Source organism: Simochromis diagramma, unplaced genomic scaffold (genome assembly GCF_900408965.1).
Source record: "Simochromis diagramma unplaced genomic scaffold, fSimDia1.1 OVJJ01000344.1, whole genome shotgun sequence".
Lineage (NCBI taxonomy): Eukaryota > Metazoa > Chordata > Actinopteri > Cichliformes > Cichlidae > Simochromis > Simochromis diagramma.
The window spans coordinates 5,880-25,076 of record NW_024387375.1 but is presented as its reverse complement, the minus strand read 5'-3'; the positions used below and the strand labels follow the sequence as shown (position 1 = coordinate 25,076).

The following is a 19,197-nucleotide window of genomic DNA, read 5'->3' as shown; positions in this document are numbered from 1 at the left end:
TCCCCAACTCATTAGTGGGGAGTGGTCATTACCATTTGCATATTAATGATCAAGAAACTGATGTCACAGTCCTTAGCTTCGGTAACATCTGCCTCTCTGACATCAAGTTAAGGGAGTCCAGCTCTATCCCCACAACAGTACTGGCCTTTTGGATCAGTTTATTGAGTCTGTTGGCATCTGCGATTCCTCAACCTGCTGCCCCAGCATGCAACAGCATGGCACTGGCCACAACAAACTCATAAAACATCCTGAGCATTGCCAACACATGTTAAAAGACCTTAGCCACCTCAGAAAATAGAGACGACTCTGGCCCTCCTGTAGCATGTATTGGTAGTTTTTAACCCAGTCTAGTTTATTGTCAATCCCTTGTGATAACCCTGTGTTGCCGAAGAAAAAGGAAATTTGAATTTCATTACACATATTTCTCTTTTAGCACTGCTAAAGGTCAGTTACACGTTCAGTAGATACAGACTTAGGTGATGTAAAAGTATCTTTAGTACAATACTGAACCTGGTTATAAGTATTAGTTTATACAGTACAAGCCTACAACTATTCAGTTCAGTTCAGTTCATTTTTATTTCAAACATATACATTCACCAACATTTCATAAAATCTTTCCATGGAGTTGTTTGAAAAGGAGTAGGCAGAAGTATATACTTATTTAGCCCTACCCCCTCAGGTTTACAGCCTCATCATCTAAATTTGATCAACAAAAATGTATACAATGCCTTCAACTTAGAACATAACATCACAAAAAATATTTTCTCATGTTCAACTAAAACTATATTTAGATTTGCTAATTTGCTAATTTGCTAATTTAGGAATGCTGCACCCCTGCTCATTTATTCATAGTGCTACTTCTTATAGCAATGTCACATTCTATAATATTACACATCTGAAACACAAGCTGGTGCAAGAGCCTCTGTAACATTTTCATTCTATATACAGTGGGGCAAAAAAGTATTTAGTCAGCCACCGATTGTGCAAGTTCCCCCACTTAAAATGATGACAGAGGTCAGTAATTTGCACCAGAGGTACACTTCAACTGTGAGAGACAGAATGTGAAAAAAAAATCCATGAATTCACATGGTAGGATTTGTAAAGAATTTATTCGTAAATCAGGGTGGAAAATAAGTATTTGGTCACCTCAAACAAGGAAAATCTCTGGCTCTCACAGACCTGTAACGTCTTCTGTAAGAAGCTTTTCTGTCCCCCACTCGTTACCTGTATGAATGGCACCTGTTTGAACTCATCATCTGTATAAAAGACACCTGTCCACAGCCTCAAACAGTCAGACTCCAAACTCCGCCATGGCCAAGACCAAAGAGCGAAGGACACCAGGAAAAGTATTGTAGACCTGCACCAGACTGAGAAGAGTGAATCTACAATAGGCAAGCAGCTTGGTGTGAAAAAATCAACTGTGGGAGCAATCATCAGAAAATGGAAGACATACAAGACCACTGATAATCTCCCTCGATCTGGGGCTCCACGCAAGATCTCATCCCGTGGGGTCAAAATGATCATGAGAACGGTGAGCAAAGATCCCAGAACCACACGGGGGGACCTGGTGAATGACCTGCAGAGAGCTGGGACCAAAGTAACAAAGGTCACCATCAGTAACACACTACAACGGCAGGGAATCAAATCCCGCAGTGCCAGACGTGTTCCGCTGCTGAAGCCAGTGCATGTCCAGGCCCGTCTGAAGTTTGCCAGAGAGCACATGGATGATACAGCAGAGGATTGGGAGAATGTCATGTGGTCAGATGAAACCAAAGTAGAACTTTTTGGTATAAACTCAACTCATCGTGTTTGGAGGAAGAAGAATACTGAGTTGCATCCCAAGAACACCATACCTACTGTGAAGCATGGGGGTGGAAACATCATGCTATGGGGCTGTTTTTCTGCCAAGGGGACAGGACGACTGATCCGTGTTAAGGACAGAATGAATGGGGCCATGTATCGTGAGATTTTGAGCCAAAACCTCCTTCCATCAGTGAGAACTTTGAAGATGAAACGAGGCTGGGTCTTCCAACATGACAATGATCCAAAACACACCGCCTGGGCAACAAAGGAGTGGCTCCGTAAGAAGCATTTGAAAGTCCTAGAGTGGCCTAGCCAGTCTCCAGACCTCAACCCCATAGAAAATCTGTGGCGGGAGTTGAAAGTCCGTGTTGCTTGGCGACAGCCCCAAAACATCATTGCTCTCGAGAAGATCTGCATGGAGGAATGGGCCAAAATACCAGCTACTGTGTGTGCAAACCTGGTAAAGACCTATAGTAAACGTTTGACCTCTGTTATTGCCAACAAAGGTTATGTTACAAAGTATTGAGTTGTATTTTTGTTATTGACCAAATACTTATTTTCCACCCTGATTTACGAATAAATTCTTTACAAATCCTACCATGTGGATTCATGGATTTTTTTTTCAAATTCTGTCTCTCACAGTTGAAGTGTACCTCTGGTGCAAATTACTGACCTCTGTCATCATTTTAGGTGGGGGAACTTGCACAATCGGTGGCTGACTAAATACTTTTTTGCCCCACTGTATGAAGACTTTCATTCAGTATATTTGTGGTTTATTTCATATATTTCAGTTTCATTCAATATATTCAAGGTACATTCTATAAAACAAAGGGGGGTAAACGCACCACAGTTTTGAGCCGAACCAGACAGAGAAGCCGAACCAGACCCTCAAGCTGCTGGCCATCAAAGTTAGAGCTTTTTACCTTCCGAGGGAGTTCAGTTCAGTTCTCCTTTCAGTTGTTTACATCCCTCCAAATGCTGATAAAGCTACAGCTATGGATGAACTGTATGACGTCATTATTGGACTTGAGAACAAAAATTCTGAAGCTGTTTTTATTGTGCTGGGAGACTTCAACAGAGCCAACATAAAGAAAGTTGATGGCAGCTGATGGCAACATCAGTGAACTCACAGACTCTGTCACTGGATATATTGAAAAATGCATGGACGATATCATCACCAAAACCAAAGTCTGCAAATATCCAAATTAGAAACCCTGGGTAAATAAAGACATCCGTGTTAAGCTCAATGTGCGGACCTCTGTCTTTAACTCAGGGGATGCTGATGCATATAAAGCAGCCAGGTATGACCTTCAAAAGTCCATAAAAAAAAGGCCAGAAAGGACTACAGGGACAAAGTGGAGTCCAGTTACCACAGCTTTGACACCAGGTGACTATGGAATGGACTGCGCTGCATCACTGACTACAAGAAGGAAAGCAGGCAGTGTTCAGCCCACCCCGTCTCTTGCTGATGAGGCAACAAAGAGCACATCCTCTACCCTCAGGAAGACAGTGAGGCTGTAACTCTAACACTCAAAACAGAAGATGTGAGATGGTCTTTCAAAAAGGTCAATCCTCACAAAGCTCCGGGAGCAGACGACATCCCAGACCAGGTTCTCAGAGTGTGCACCAACAAGCTGTTCACCAATATCTTCAACCTCTCCCTGAGGCAGTCAGTGGTCTCCTGTCTGAATGACCACGGTCCTATTGCACTGACATCCGTCATCACGAAGTGCCTTGAGTGGCTAGTCATAGGTCACATCTGCTCCTCCCTCCCTGACATCTGGACCCTCTTCAGGGATCTGCCTATCGAACAAACAGAGCCACTGAGGATGCCATCTCCCTGACAATGCACGCTGCCCTCACTCACCTGGAAAAAGGGAATACATATGCAAGAATGCTCTTCATCGACTACAGCTCAGCATTTAACACCATTGTGACACACGCTAGGCACAGATACACCCACACACAGGTCGTTGTCATCAGATCCCACATTTATTAAGAGTGTGCACTGAATTACAACAGAACACCGTCTGACAGCGGTTGGTTTCCCCAGCGTCTCTCTCCTCCGCTCCTCTCCGCCTCACTATATAAAGGAAAGGAAAACCACCATCAGTCCAAAATCGCCATCAGCTGTTCTTACCAGCACCGCCCCGTTGAGCTCACTGCACCACTCCTCCCCTGCAGCCGCGCCCCGGACCACACCTCCGCCACACACCCCCACCGCCCGACTGAGGCCGGGAAGCCCACCGGCCGAACCTACTCCCCCCCCCCGCGAGCGAGAGAGGAAATCAGCCACCGCCATCTGCGCCCCCGGCCTATGGACCACCTTGAACTTAAAAGGCTGCAAAGCCAGATACCACCGGGTGATCCGGGCGTTGGCATCCTTCATGCGGTGGAGCCACTGTAGCGGGGCGTGGTCCGAGCAGAGGGTGAATGAGCGCCCCAGGAGGTAATAGCGAAGGGAGTCGACCGCCCACCGGATAGCCAAGCACTCCTTCTCCACGGTGCTGTACCGTCTTTCGCGCTCTGCCAGCTTCCGGCTGATGTAAAGAACGGGACGGTCGGCCCCCCTCACCTGCTGGGACAAAACGGCCCCCAACCCTCTGTTCGAGGCGTCAGTCTGCAGAACAAAAGGGAGGGAAAAGTTAGGGGTGTGAAGCAGCGGCTCCCCACAGAGAGCCTTTTTCACCTGCACAAACGCCGCCTGGCACGGCCCCGTCCACTGAACCAGATCTGGAGCACCCTTCCGGGTAAGATCGGTTAAGGGGCTGGTCAGCTGCGCAAACCCTGGCACGAACCGGCGATAGTAACCCGCCAGCCCCAGAAACCGTCTCACCTCCTTTTTAGTCTTGGGGCGCGGGCAGGATGCGATAGCCGCCGTCTTTTCCACCTGTGGACGCACCTGCCCGCCCCCCAAGTGGTACCCCAGATACTGTACCTCCCTCCGTCCAACCGCACACTTCTTCGGGTTGGCCGTGAGCCCCGCCTGCCTCAGGGACTCCAGGACCGCGGCCACCCGCTGCACATGCTCTGCCCAGGTGTCGCTGTGGATGATCACGTCATCCAAGTAGGCAGCAGCATACGCAGCGTGCGGGCGCAGCACCCGGTCCATGAGGCGCTGGAAGGTGGCAGGGGCCCCGAACAAGCCGAACGGAAGCGTAACGAATTGGTACAAACCATACGGAGTGGAGAAGGCCGTTTTCTCCTTGGACTCGGCAGACAAGGGAATCTGCCAATAGCCCTTGGTTAAATCAAGGGGCGTGAAAAAACGGGCCGTGCCCAGCCGATCCAGGAGCTCGTCGACCCGGGGCATGGGATAAGCATCAAAACGTGACACTTCATTCACCTTGCGATAGTCGACACAGAACCGTATAGACCCATCCTTCTTCACCACCAGAACGATGGGGCTACACCAGGCGCTGTGCGACTCTTCTATCACTCCCATTCTCAGCATTTCAGCCAATTCCCTCTGCACGATTTGCCGTTTATGCTCAGGAAGCCTGTAGGGCCGTGAACGCACCGTCACGCCAGGCTGCGTTACAAAATGATGCTCAATGAGAGACGTCCGGCCGGGCAGGGGGGAGAACACGTCAGCAAAACGCTGTTGTAACGCGACAACGTCCGCTCTCTGGGCCTGTGTGAGATGGTCATCACAAGGGAGGGAGGCGGGGATGATGGAATTTGGCACCTCCGGCCCCAACTCATCTCTCTCCTTAACCAGGCTTACCAGAGAAGCGGTTTCAACCTCTCTCCACGCTTTAAGGAGATTGAGGTGATAAATCTGCGTGGCCCCTCCCCTGTCCGACCGAGCGACCTCATAGTCAACGTCCCCGACTCGCCGTGTGACCACAAAGGGTCCTTGCCAGTTGGCAAGCAACTTTGAGCTAGAAGAAGGGAGTAATACAAGCACTTTGTCTCCCGGTGAAAATTGCCTGAGTCTAGCCCCTCTGTCATACAGACGTTGCTGACGCTGCTGAGCCTGGAGCAAATTCTCCCGTGACAACCTCCCCAAAGTGTGGAGTTTTGCTCTCAGGTCCAACACGTACTGAATCTCATTCTTGGTGGGGCTCGGACCGTCCTCCCAGCTTTCTTTAATCAGGTCGAGCACCCCACGTGGCCTCCTGCCGAACAGCAGTTCAAAGGGAGAAAATCCCATGGAGGCCTGGGGCACTGCATTGAGCTGCGGCCGCAAGGTGGTTGGTGCCTGCCGTGGTGGTAATCCCCGAACCAAATGGTGGACACCAGAGGTGAAGGGAGCCACCAGGCTGAAGAAGGAGGCCTATCGGGCTTGGTTAGCCTGTGGGACTCCGGAGGCAGCCGACAGGTATCGACAGGCCAAGCGGAATGCGGCTCGGGCAGTGGCTGAAGCAAAAACTCGGGTGTGGGAGGAGTTCGGAGAGGCCATGGAAAAAGACTTTCGGACTGCCTCGAAGAGATTCTGGCAAACCGTCAGGCGTCTCAGGAGGGGAAAGCGGTGCTCTACCTGCGCTGTGTATAGTGCTGGCGGAGCGCTGTTGACGTCGACTGAGAAAATTGTCGGGCGGTGGAAGGAATACTTCGAGGACCTCCTTAATCCCACTGACACGTCTTCCGAGGAGGAAGCAGAGTCTGGGGATGAGGGGTATGACCCGCCAATTTCCGGGGGCGAGGTCACTGAGGCAGTTAAACAACTCCTTGGTGGCAGTTTGCCCAACCAGTCTACATGTGTTTTGTGGACCTGGAGAAGGCATTCGACCGTGTCCCTCGGGGTGTCCTGTGGGAGGTGTTGCGGGAGTATGGGGTGTCTGGCCCATTGCTACGGGCCATTCAATCCCTATACAACCGTTGCAAGAGCTTGGTTCGCATTGCCGGCAATAAGTCGGACTCGTTCCCGGTGGGTGATGGGCTCCGCCAGGGCTGCCCTTTGTCTCCGGTTCTGTTCATAATTTTTATGGACAGGATTTCTAGGCGCAGCCAAGTGGCGGAGGGCTTTCGCTTTGGTGGCCTCAGAATCCCATCTCTGATTTTTGCGGATGATGTGGTTCTGTTGGCTTCATCGGGTGAGGGCCTCCAGCTCGCACTGGAGCGGTTCGCAGCCGAGTGTGACGCAGCGGGAATGAGGATCAGCACCTCCAAATCTGAGGCCATGGTTCTCAGCCGGAAAAGGGTGGAGTGCCCACTCCGGGTCGGGGATGAGTTCCTGCCCCAAGTGGAGGAGTTCAAGTATCTCGGGGTCTTGTTCGCGAGTGATGGGAGAAGGGAGCCGGAGATCGACAGACGGATTGGGGCTGCGGCTGCAGTAATGCGGACGCTGCACCGGTCAGTCGTGGTGAAGAGGGAGCTGAGTGTAAAAGCGAAGCTCTCAATTTACCGGTCGATCTACGTCCCTACCCTCACCTATGGCCACGAGCTGTGGGTAGTGACCGAAAGAACGAGATCGCGGATACAAGCGGCGGAAATGAGCTTCCTCCGAAGGGTGGCTGGCCTCTCCCTTAGAGATAGGGTGAGAAGTTCGGCCATCCGGGAGGGGCTCAGAGTAGAGCAGCTGCTGCTCCACATCGAAAGGAGCCAGCTGAGGTGGTTCGGGCATCTGGCAAGGATGCCCCCTGGGCGCCTCCTGGGCGAGGTGTTCCAGGCATGTCCCACCGGGAGGAGGCCCCGGGGCAGACCCAGGACACGCTGGAGAGATTATATCTCTCGGCTGGCCTGGGAACGCCTTGGTATTCCCCCGGACAAGCTGGAGGAGGTGGCTGGGGAGAGGGAGGTCTGGACCTCTTTGCTTAGGCTGCTACCCCCGCGACCCGACCTCGGATAAGCGGATGAAGATGGATGGATGGATGGATGGCCTGGGGCACCTCCCGCACTGCGAATAACAGAGGGTCTAGCCAGTGATCCCAATTGCGTTCATCCTCGTTAATGAACTTACGAATCATGGACTTTAAGGTCTTATTCAGCCGCTCCACCAGCCCGTCCGTCTGAGGGTGGTAGACGCTGGTCCAAATAGATTTAATGCCCAGTAACTCGTACAGTTCCTGCAGTGTACGAGACATAAACGACGTGCCCTGGTCAGTCAGTATCTCTTTCGGGATTCCGACTCGGGAGATGACCTGAAACAGTGCCTGCGCCACACTCTTTGCAGAGATGGTGCGCAGCGGGACTGCTTCCGGGTACCGCGTTGCATAATCCACCAGGACTAATACAAAGCGGTAGCCGCGTGCACTCCGGTGAAACGGCCCGATGAGGTCCATGCCAATGCGCTCGAACGGGACCTCTATGAGTGGAAGCGGACGCAAAGGCGCTTTTGGTATGGCCGGCTGATTAACAAGTTGGCAGTCCGGGCAGGACGCGCACCAGCGGCGCACATCCGCTCGGATGCCCGGCCAATAAAATCGGGCCAGTATTCGCTCCAGAGTTTTTTCGTATCCCATATGCCCTGCCATGGGGTTATAATGAGCCGCCTGGGAAATCGTTTCCCGGCGGCCCTGCGGCACCAACAGCTGGGTGTGTGTCACCTCCGTGCGAGCGTCACGACTCACTCGATATAACCTGTCTTTCGATAAAATGAAGCGTGGGTAGGTCCGCACGGCTTCGGGGCGCACCACGTGACCATCAATCTCAATCACTTGGTCAAGGGCTGAGCGTAGGGTGTCGTCACGAGACTGTTCCAGTGGGAAATCATCCGTGGGGGGGAACTTCCGGAGCCGGCAGGGCTACCTGTGAAGGACCCGCCGTCTCCCCCTCCCCAGAGTCAGTGTCGGACGACCCCGCGTCACCACTGAGCGCCGCGCAGACACTACATGCTACTAGCGGTCGTGACCGCACCCCCGCGTACTGTCCCAACAGATGATAAAACCCCGGCCAATTCGTACCCAGAATTAGGGGATGCGACAGGCGCGGGCTAACCGCAGCCGTTACTCTATGCGTTTTGCCCTTATACTTTAATAACAGCGGCACTATGGGATACCTGTGAACATCACCATGCACACACCTCACCACCACCCATTCTGCCTCCAGCAATGCCCCGGGGCGAACCAAGCTTTGGTGCACGAGGGTCTGCGTGCAGCCCGTGTCCACCAAAGCATGGCGTATACACCCTCGAGTCCTTACCGGAATGCTGTATGTCCCTCCCGGACTGGGAGAGGGTGCTGGAGCACCGGCAACGCGGAACACCTGCCCCACCTCCATCAAAGGACAGTCCCTCCTCAGGTGTCCCGGCTGTCCGCACATCCAGCACTCCTGCCCCGGCGTCTGTGCTGCTCTCCGTGGCTCAGGGGCGGCACTGCTCAGGTCCGATCCCTGGGAAGGCACAAACGCAGCAAAAGGATTAGTGGGGCTCAACGCCAGCGTCTGCTCTGCCTGCCCTGGCGCAGGCACCCGGCGCCTCGGTGCCTGCACCGGGGCTTGTCTATTCGGCCTCCGGCCGCTGTCCCCGGGCTCTCCCGCTCTAGCGGCAAGGTGGTCCTCCGGCAACGTAACCGCCACCTCCAGACTCGCGGGATGGTGGCACCTGACCCATCTCGCCGTCTCCGCAGGCAGCCCCTCCACGAACTGCTCCAGCACCACTTTGTCCACCAGCAGCGTCTCGCCCTCTGACGATCCCGGCTGCAGCCAGCGTACGGCCGCGTCATGTAGCTTCCGGGCCCAAGCAAACGGCCGATCCGCCACGGCCAGCCGACAGGCCCGGAACCGCCGGCGATGATCTTCAGCGGTGAGCCCCAACCTGTCCACCACCGCCCGGCTCACATCCTGGAAGCTGCCCCTCGAAGCCGGCGGCAGACTCAGGGCCGCCGTCCGAGCCTCCCCCGACAGCAGAGGAAGCAAACGCGGAGCCCACTCCACCTGCGGCCACTGGCAGGCCTCCGCCGTGGCACGAAAAGTCTCCAGAAAAACCTGGGGGTCGTCCCCGTCCCCCATCCGGGGCACCGCCACCGACAGCGGTGGGGGCTTCGGCGGGGCAGCGGCGCCAACCAGCCGCTCCGGAACCAGAGTCTGCCGGTCCGTCTGCTCCTGCAGCGCAGCCAGGTGAGCCCGCTGGGCCGCCGCATGGTCGTGGCTCATCTTCGCCATCTCCGCCAGCATCTGCGCCAAAAACTGCAAAGGCTGGGAGGGCGGCGCAGCCTGGGGGTCGGACATCCCCACACCGGCAGGCTCCTGGGTTTCGGCACCACTTGTGACACACGCTAGGCACAGATACACCCACACACAGGTCGTTGTCATCAGATCCCACATTTATTAAGAGTGTGCACTGAATTACAACAGAACACCGTCTGACAGCGGTCGGTTTCCCCAGCGTCTCTCTCCTCCGCTCCTCTCCGCCTCACTATATAAAGGAAAGGAAAACCACCATCAGTCCAAAATCGCCATCAGCTGTTCTTACCAGCACCGCCCCGTTGAGCTCACTGCACCACTCCTCCCCTGCAGCCGCGCCCCGGACCACACCTCCGCCACAACCATCATCCCATCAAAACTTGCCTCGAAGCTCATCGACCTTGGGCTGGGAACACCAATCTGCAGATGGATTCTGAACTTCCACACAAACAGGCCCCAGGTTGTGAGAGTTAGTAAGCACACCACCTCATCACTCATCCTAAACACAGGAATGCCATATGGATGTGTGCTTAGCCCCCTCCTATATTCCTTGTTCACGCATGACTGTGTCGCTAAACATAAGTCCAACACCATTATTAAGTGTGCGGCTGACACAACCATCATAGGCCTCATCACAGACAATGACCTGTCTCTCGAAGTCAGCAAAACAAGAGAAATGATAGTGGACTACCAGAAACGATCAGTCGGGGAACACGAGCCCATCCACATCAACGGTGTCAAGGTTGAAAGGATAAGCAACTTCAAATTTCTTGGAGTCAACATCACCGAGGATCTCTCCTGGACCCTTCACACAGACATTGCAATCAGGAAAGCTTGCCAGCGATTCTACTTTCTGAGGAGGCAGTTTGGCCTGAATGCCAACATCACCTCAAATTTCTACAGGTGTGCGATTGAGAGCTTGCTAACGAGCTGCATTACAGTTTGGTATGGAAGCTGCTCTGCCAGCAGCCATAAATTACTACAGAGGGTGGTGAAAGCTGCAGAGCACATCACTGGCATGAGGCTTTCCTGCCATTCAGGACATTTATCTTCAACAGTGCCTCGGTAAAGCACACAGCATCATCAAGGACCACAGCCACCCAGCACATCAGCTGTTCTCCTTGTTACCGTCTGGCAGACGTTACAGGAGTCTGTCTGCTCGGACTACAAGACCCAACAACAGCTTTTACCATCAAGCCATTCGAAACCTCAATTACAACACTTAAACACACACACATCACACTTCACAGGATGCACACAGAAGCTGTGCTACAATTTCACAAGTTCATACTGCACTCTGCATTGGTCACTCCATTTTTATTAGTTTTTAAATAAAAATAAAAACTCTTACTCTGTGCAACAGTGTACTAACTACCATATGTATATACATATGTAATATTTCTTACTGTATTATACTGCTGAGTGACATCTGAGTCTTCTGCTCGTCTAACTAACATATGACTTGCAAATAAAACTGAAACTGAACTGAAACAGATATATTCAAGTTTGTTCAATATATTCATATTTTTATTAATGTATTAATTTCTGTAACTGTGAGACACCTGCTGCTGCCTATCTTGGCCAGGTCTCCCTTGAAAAAGAGGTTTTTAATCTCAATGGGATTTTCCTCGTTAAATAAAGGTTAATAAATGTATTCAGACTTTCATTCTATATAGTCAAGTTTCAGTCAATATATTCAGAGTTTCTTTTCTATATTTGAGATTCATTTAATATATTTGAGGTTTATTTAAAATAGTTAAGGTTATACTTTAAGATAAAAAAAACTAAATACTTAATATAAAAATACTATCACATAATTATAATCTAACAGTAATAGTAATAGCTAGTAATGTAAGCACAATAATCAAATCCATTGGTTGTCTATTATTATTACTTTTGGTAATTACATTGACATTACTTGTTCTCACATAGTAATTTCATATTTGTTTCTACAATACCTTAAGTTTACATGATATTTTCAACATCTTAGATGTTGTAAAATATAGATCATAGAATATTATGACTTTCTCAAAGACCACTATAACACCATGTCATGATGAACACGTAGCACAGCCTTTGAATAACTATATAAATGAGTGAAAACACACCCATAACAGATGCCTGACATCAGGCGGGATGGAGCTGTCAGCTGTATTTATTTGTCTGAAATTATATCTGTATTTAGTTGAGCTGAAATCAGCTCTTGCCTTAGATCTATCTCTAGATGGTCTGGATCAAATGCCTACAGAGGCTCAGGATAGATCTGTGGCTTCTTCTATGAAATGTAAGCTGCAGGGTAGCACTCGTATCCCTGCATTCTCAATGGATGGGGACTATGTTATTGGTGGTGTTTTCTCTATTCACTACTTCATGCAAACAGTAAACCATGACTACACTACCATGCCTGAGCCAGTAAGATGCAGTGGGAGGTCAGTAAGTGGAAGAACTGGATGACAAACCTGTATGATGTTCAATAGTGTTGTGGTCCTTTTGTGTAGTGCTAGGTAAAAAAAAAAAATTCATTTTGCAATGTATGCTAAATCCACAGTTTTAAAAATACGGATACTGACACTTTATTTTCTTCAAAACAAAAATTATACTGTGTTAACTCTTTTATGAATGCCTTGTTGCCTTGCTTTGAATTCAGTTACTGCTCTCGTGTGATGAATTTAACCCTTATATTTTATCCTCAAATGAATTGCAGTTAATAGTTCCCTACTGTCTTTTTTATGTTAAAGCTAAACTATCCTAAATCTATGTTGTGCAGATTCTAACAGGGAGTTGATGTTCTTTTTACAGCATTGATACCCGTGAGCTGCGCTTCTCACGAGCAATGGTTTTTGCCATTGAAGAGATTAACAACAGCACAGAGCTTCTGCCCGGGATAAGGCTCGGGTATCAGATCTTTGACTCATGTTCATCAGTGCCCGTGGCAGTGCATGTGGCATTTCAGTTGCTAAATAGCTTGGACCCTGTGTTTTACACAGGTGGTAACTGCTCACAATCTGGTATGGTGATGACTATTGTTGGTGAGTCTGGGTCTACACCATCCATCAGCATGTCACGCATCCTTGGGTCTTTTAATATTCCTCAAGTAAATGGCAATCTTTGTATTTCTAATAAGCATGCAAATAAGTTTTGATTGTGCTGTCCTAAAAATAGTTTTGTTTCCTCTTTTGCTTTAGGTGAGCCATTATGCAACTTGCGCATGTTTGTCTGACAAGCAGCAGTACCCGAATTTTTTCAGAACAATCCCCAGTGATCATTTCCAAGCTGAAGCGCTAGCCAAGCTGGTAAAGCACTTTGGCTGGACTTGGATAGGTGCTGTTCGTTCGGATTCAGATTATGGAAATAGTGGCATGGCATCTTTTCTAGAAGCAGCACAAAAAGAGGGAATCTGTGTGGAATATTCTGTATCTTTCTATCGGACTCACCAACGTAACAGGATCCAAGAAGTAGCAGATGTTATCCGCAGGTCTCTACATGACATGTTTTGCTTAGATTGAGATTTGCTTAAAGAAATCCATCCATCCATTAATTCTGCTTATTGTTTTATGTATTTATTTACTACTGTCATATAGCAAACTGAAACAATTAGATTAATTCTTGTAAAAAAGAAGACATTTCTAAATGTATTGCATTCTTTCTTAAGGTCTACAGCAGTGGTTATTGTGGCATTTGCAGCTCCTGGGGACATGAGGGTCCTGTTGGAGGAGCTTTCACATGAGCCTTTTCTACCTCGCCAGTGGATAGGCAGCGAGGCATGGGTAACGAACACAGAATTAATGAGGTACAGTTTCTGTGCTGGGGCCATTGGATTTGGGATTCAGAAGTCTGTAATCCCCGGTTTCAGAGATTTCCTGCTTAATTTGTCTCCCTCTCAAGTAGCTACATCCCCTATGCTTACTGAGTTCTGGGAGGAATCGTTCAACTGCAAAATGAAAAAAAGTGAGAAAATCCTTCTGATCTTTAGCAACTTTTGTTTTGCTCAAGTATAAGGTTAAATAATATTGAAACTTTATGTTCTGATCTCTGGGGTGAGGTTTAGGCACTCAGTTAATGTAGTGATTTTGTCCCATTTTAAAAAAGGAAATGAAAATGTGTTAATGAAATTTTAAATCTTGCAGTGATGAAACAGTCCCTGTGTCCTCTATTGTTTAGGTCCTGTTGTTGACAAGAAGATATGTGATGGAACTGAAGACATACAGAATCTTCAAATCCCGTATACTGACACATCTCAGCTCAGAATTACTAACATGGTGTACAAGGCTATGTATGCAATAGCACATGCCATCCATAATACAGTGTGTCAGAGAACCAATGGCATAGCTAAGTGTGACAAACTAAACAAGTTAGAGTCCAAACAGGTCAGCTCAAATTAAATAATAATGCCAGTTTCTTTTTGTTTGTTTTTTTTTTTACCACTAAGGTATTCTTCATGAAATCAAATACTAGTAGTTCTAAAATATTTCCATTTTTTTTTCTTTCTCTTCTCTTGCTTTCTATCTTAAAGATTTTAGCAGAGCTGAAGAAAGTAAATTTTTCCCGAAATGGTTATGGTGTGTCATTTAATGCTAATGGGGATCCTGTGGCGATTTACGAGTTGGTTAACTGGCAGAAGAGTGAAACTGGAAAAACAGAGTTGGTAACAGTAGGGCTTTATGATGCATCACTGCCAGAGGGCCATGATTTCCAGATTAACCAGAACATAACCTGGATGGAGGATGGCACTCAAGTAATGAATCAAAAGACAAGATCCACACTGCACTTTGGAGGATTGCACATTTATATTTCCGTCTTTTGTTTTGGCTTTATCTCTCACAGGTGCCAGTGTCAGTGTGCAGTGCCAGTTGTCCTCCAGGAACTCGTAAAGTGCTGCAGAAAGGAAAACCCATCTGCTGCTATGACTGTATACTGTGTCCTGAAGGAGAGACTAGTAATACAACAGGTAAAATAAAATGATTTAACATATATTCAAAATTATTTTACTGTGCATAAGAGAGACATTGAAGGAATTATTGGTAGAAGTCATCTTTCCATCTCTCTTTATTTATTTACGTTTTTTTAATTCAGATTCAACTGATTGTATACCCTGCCACAAGGAATTCTGGCCTAATGCAAAGAGAGACACTTGTATCCCTAAGCCTGTAGAATTTCTTTCATTTCAAGACATCCTTGGAATCATCCTCGCTGGATTTTCAGTTCTGGGTGCTTGTCTGGCCATTATGACTGGGGCTGTATTCTTTCATCACAGGACAACTCCAATTGTCCGAGCCAACAACTCTGAGCTGAGCTTCCTGCTGCTCATCTCACTGACTCTGTGTTTCTTATGTTCATTAACTTTCATTGGAGCACCATCAGAGTGGTCCTGCATGCTGCGTCACACTGCATTTGGGATCACCTTTGTACTCTGTATCTCCTGTGTACTTGGGAAAACTATAGTGGTTTTAATGGCTTTTAAAGCTACACTTCCAGGTAGCAATGTGATGAAATGGTTTGGTCCTCCACAACAAAGAATAACTGTTGTGTCTTTCACCTTTATTCAAGTTTTAATATGTACTATTTGGTTGGTACTTAGCCCTCCATTCCCAATTAAAAATCTAACCGCATACAAGGAGAAAATCATACTGGAATGTGATTTAGGCTCTGCTGTAGGCTTCTGGGCTGTGCTCGGTTACATAGGCCTACTTGCTGCCTTTTGTTTTGTTTTAGCTGTCTTAGCCCACAAATTACCTGATAATTTTAATGAAGCCAAGTTTATCACCTTCAGCATGTTGATATTCTGTGCAGTGTGGATCACCTTTATCCCAGCATATGTCAGCTCTCCTGGGAAATTCACTGTAGTTGTGGAGATTTTTGCCATTCTGGCCTCCAGCTTTGGACTAATAATGTGTATATTTGCTCCAAAGTGTTTCATCATACTGTTTAAGCCCGAGAAGAACACCAAAAAATATGTCATGAATAAAAATGTATCATAGGATTTAGAGGTTTCATACTTAATATGGCGATAAGAATTTCAAAACATACTTCTTCAACACAAGCTCTTGATTTTCAGTTTCAGCTCAAATCAAACACTTAATATGTGCTTTTTTAGTAATAATTTTCAAATGATTTAGTATCTTTCAATGTATTTGTGTGAGATTTATTTTTTTCAAGGCACAAAAATAAAATTCACATTTCATTATAACAATATCTTATTCTGAGTCCTGTTTTTGAGTTGTTCAATACAACCAATGGTAATTAAAAAGTTCCAAATGTAAATTTAATATCCTGTGTGTGCATATGTCTAGTACAAATTCCAAATGATATTAGGATTCATGCATTCATCTGAATGTTACCCTGAAATGTGCCAGACACGTGAATGTTACATAGGTAAGCACACGGCAGCGATTTCTCATTGCAGAACAATGAAACCATCCCACCAGAAAACTGTTCAGAAGCGTTTTGAAAAACAGAATAAAAAATATTTACCTATCCTCCATAATTCCAGCGTTCCAATTTGCTTGGTTAGGGGGTATGGCAATAGAAAAGGTGTGTTAATATTGAATTATAATGCTATCAACTGAATTCACACAACATTCACAGTTTCTAATTCTCGGAAGTCACAAAAATATATTTTCAGTGAGTGATGAACCGCAGGAATATCAGAAATATTAGCACTGAATCTATATTTGGGTGAAATAATGAAAGAAAAAATGTTTTTCACTTCCTTTTTTTCCAATTTTAATTTTTCAAATGTTTTTTTAAGATTTGACAAAACAAGTATTTAAGGTTTATTTGTACAGTTGTTCTTAGCTTTATACATCATTTACATCATATCATTACAAATCGCAAACACACTAGAATAAACAAATAAAAGGTATTACAAATAACACAAAATAACAAACATGTCTAAATGTAATTATTACTGAAGAAGGACATTGTAAAAAAAATTTTTAATGAATTTTTGATAATGTGTGGCATTAGTTGTGCTAAGAAAGGTATAAAAACAGAGTGCTCATGTGAAACATACTGATATGCAGGATGTAGGACCCAAATGCAGGACTAGAGAAACAGAGGGATAAACTAAAAGAGGCAGCTTTTATTGTGCTGTGAAAACTTGAATACTAGTTACAAGAAACAAAACATAACAACTAGAAGCTAGGAAACTAGGAACTCAGGAAACCAGAAAACTAGAAACAAAGAAGCTAGAAACTTGGAGCTGATAAATAAAATATAGGAACCAGGAGCACAGAGGAAACACACAGTACTGAGATGGTACAATGCAACAATGGACAGAGGAAAACACAGGGCTTAAATACACCAGGGAGAAGGGAATGAGAAACAGGAGTGCACAGCTGGAAATAATCACATATAGCGAGATGTGAAGGAAGTGAAACTGAAACCAATGAGCATAAACTGAGTGTTTCAGCTGATCTGAGGCTTTCTGGGAGTTTGTTCCAGATATATGGAGCATAAAAGCTGAATGCAGCTTCTCCGTGTCTGGTTCTGACTCTGGGAACTCATAAAAAAACAGATCCAGATGACCTGAGGGTTCATATGAGGGTTTAGTATGAAGGTTCATACTGGGTCAGGAGGTCACTGATGTATTTTGGTCCTAAACCATTCAGAGCTTTATAGACCAGCATCAGAACTTTAAAGTCTATCCTCTGACGGACAGGCAGCCAATGTAAAGACCTCAGAGCTGGACTGATGTGGTCCACTTTTTTGGTCTTAGTGAGGACTTGAGCAGCAGAGTTCTGAATGAACTGTAGTTGTCTGACTGATTTTTTAGGTAGACCTGTAAAGATGCTGTTACAGTAATCAAGCCTACTAAAGATGAATGCATGGACTAGTTTTTCCAGGTCTTGTTGAGACATCAGATCTTTTATCCTTGAAATATTCTTGAGGTGATAGTAATCTGATTTTGTTATTGTCTTAATGTGTTTTTCTTAGTTTAGGTCTGCATCCATCACTACACCCAAATTTCTTGCCTGGTTTGTGGTTTTTAGTAGGGGTGCAACAAAACACAAAATTCACGGTTCGGTTTGATACTTTGGTGTCACGGTTCGATATTTTTCGATACAAAAAATGTTCATGCCTTTTTAATTTGTCATTTATTACAATTATAAATATATATTTTAACTCAGAAGTACAGTTTTTAAATTTAATGTTGCTGAAACAACAGGGGGTGTATTCACAGCAGCATATTAAACACATCAGGTCCCCATAAGGAGAATCATGTGCTAACGGCTGTCTAACTACTCGGGTAAAGTTTGTAGCAAGCGTGCTTGTTGTTTTTGTCTGCTTCCACTTGTCTTTGCACTAGGATGATGTCGGCGCAAATGTGCAGTCATATTCATTGTGTTCCCACTAGTGCTGTCAGCGTTAATCTCGTTAAAATAACGCAGTAAATCTTCGTAAATGAGTTACCGCGGATCGCTCCGTGCGTGGGGCTGGACGGCGTCAACACGTTAAAAAGCTAACTGCGCAAACGCACTAGTTCCCACCAATTGAGCATTGCGTGGCACATCCGACATACTGTTTTACTTTTGTCCATGACGCGCTTACAATCAGGGTCATGCTTCACATGAAAACCAAGATAGTTCCAAAGGCCAGATCTGAATGAGGGTTGGGGAGGTTCATTTTCGGGTAGCGTTGAGGCAGTCGTCATGTTGCAACGAGCTTAGCTTCTGTCTTGCTAGCTTGCGCTGCGCTCAGTGGATCTGCGCTTGACAGTGCAGCCTAGGCGGAGTAGTCGAACGCTGATCCACTGAGCGCTCAACACAGACAGCATTGTCAGAAGAAAAGTTGATAAAATAAATAAAAAAAATTGTATTGTTCGATACATATGCGTACCGAACCGAAAGTATATCGATATATCGATATCGATATGAGTATTGTTGCACCCCTAGTTTTTAGGTGTATAGATTGAAGTTCTCTGGTGACCTGTAATCCTTTTTCTTTGGCACCAAAGGCTATTACTTCAGTTTTGTTTTTGTTTAGCTTGAGAAAATTGTGGCACAACCAGTCATTAATTTCCTCAATGCATTTACCAAGAGCCTGTACGGGGCCTCGGTCTCCTGGTGACATTGTGATATATATTTGTGTGTCATCTGCATAAGTGTGATAGTTTATTTTGTTGTTCATTTATTTCATTTTTTTATTTCATTAGTTATTTCATTTTTAACCTTAATTTATATTTTATTCCTTCCTAGTTAAATTTACCCTTTTTATTTTTCTTTTTAATTTTTCATATTTATTCCTATCTTATTCATAGCCTTTCCTTTTTTTGTTTTCTTTGGGTCACGAGCAGTTGTCCAAGCATTTCACTGCATATCGTACTGT

At 46.4% G+C, this 19,197-nt stretch overlaps 1 protein-coding gene across 1 annotated transcript; it reads left to right on the top strand.

Annotated features, from left to right (window-relative positions):
• The first annotated feature begins 12,177 nt into the window (after positions 1–12,177).
• Positions 12,178–15,952, top strand: LOC120719539 (extracellular calcium-sensing receptor-like). Its single transcript, XM_040008818.1, has 8 exons — positions 12,178–12,299; positions 12,670–12,964; positions 13,056–13,345; positions 13,523–13,818; positions 14,032–14,237; positions 14,384–14,605; positions 14,695–14,818; positions 14,944–15,952. Exons 1-8 carry the CDS (start codon positions 12,193–12,195, stop codon positions 15,846–15,848), a joined length of 2,445 nt encoding a protein of 814 aa, XP_039864752.1. The 5' UTR covers positions 12,178–12,192; the 3' UTR covers positions 15,849–15,952.
• The last annotated feature ends 3,245 nt before the right edge of the window (positions 15,953–19,197 follow it).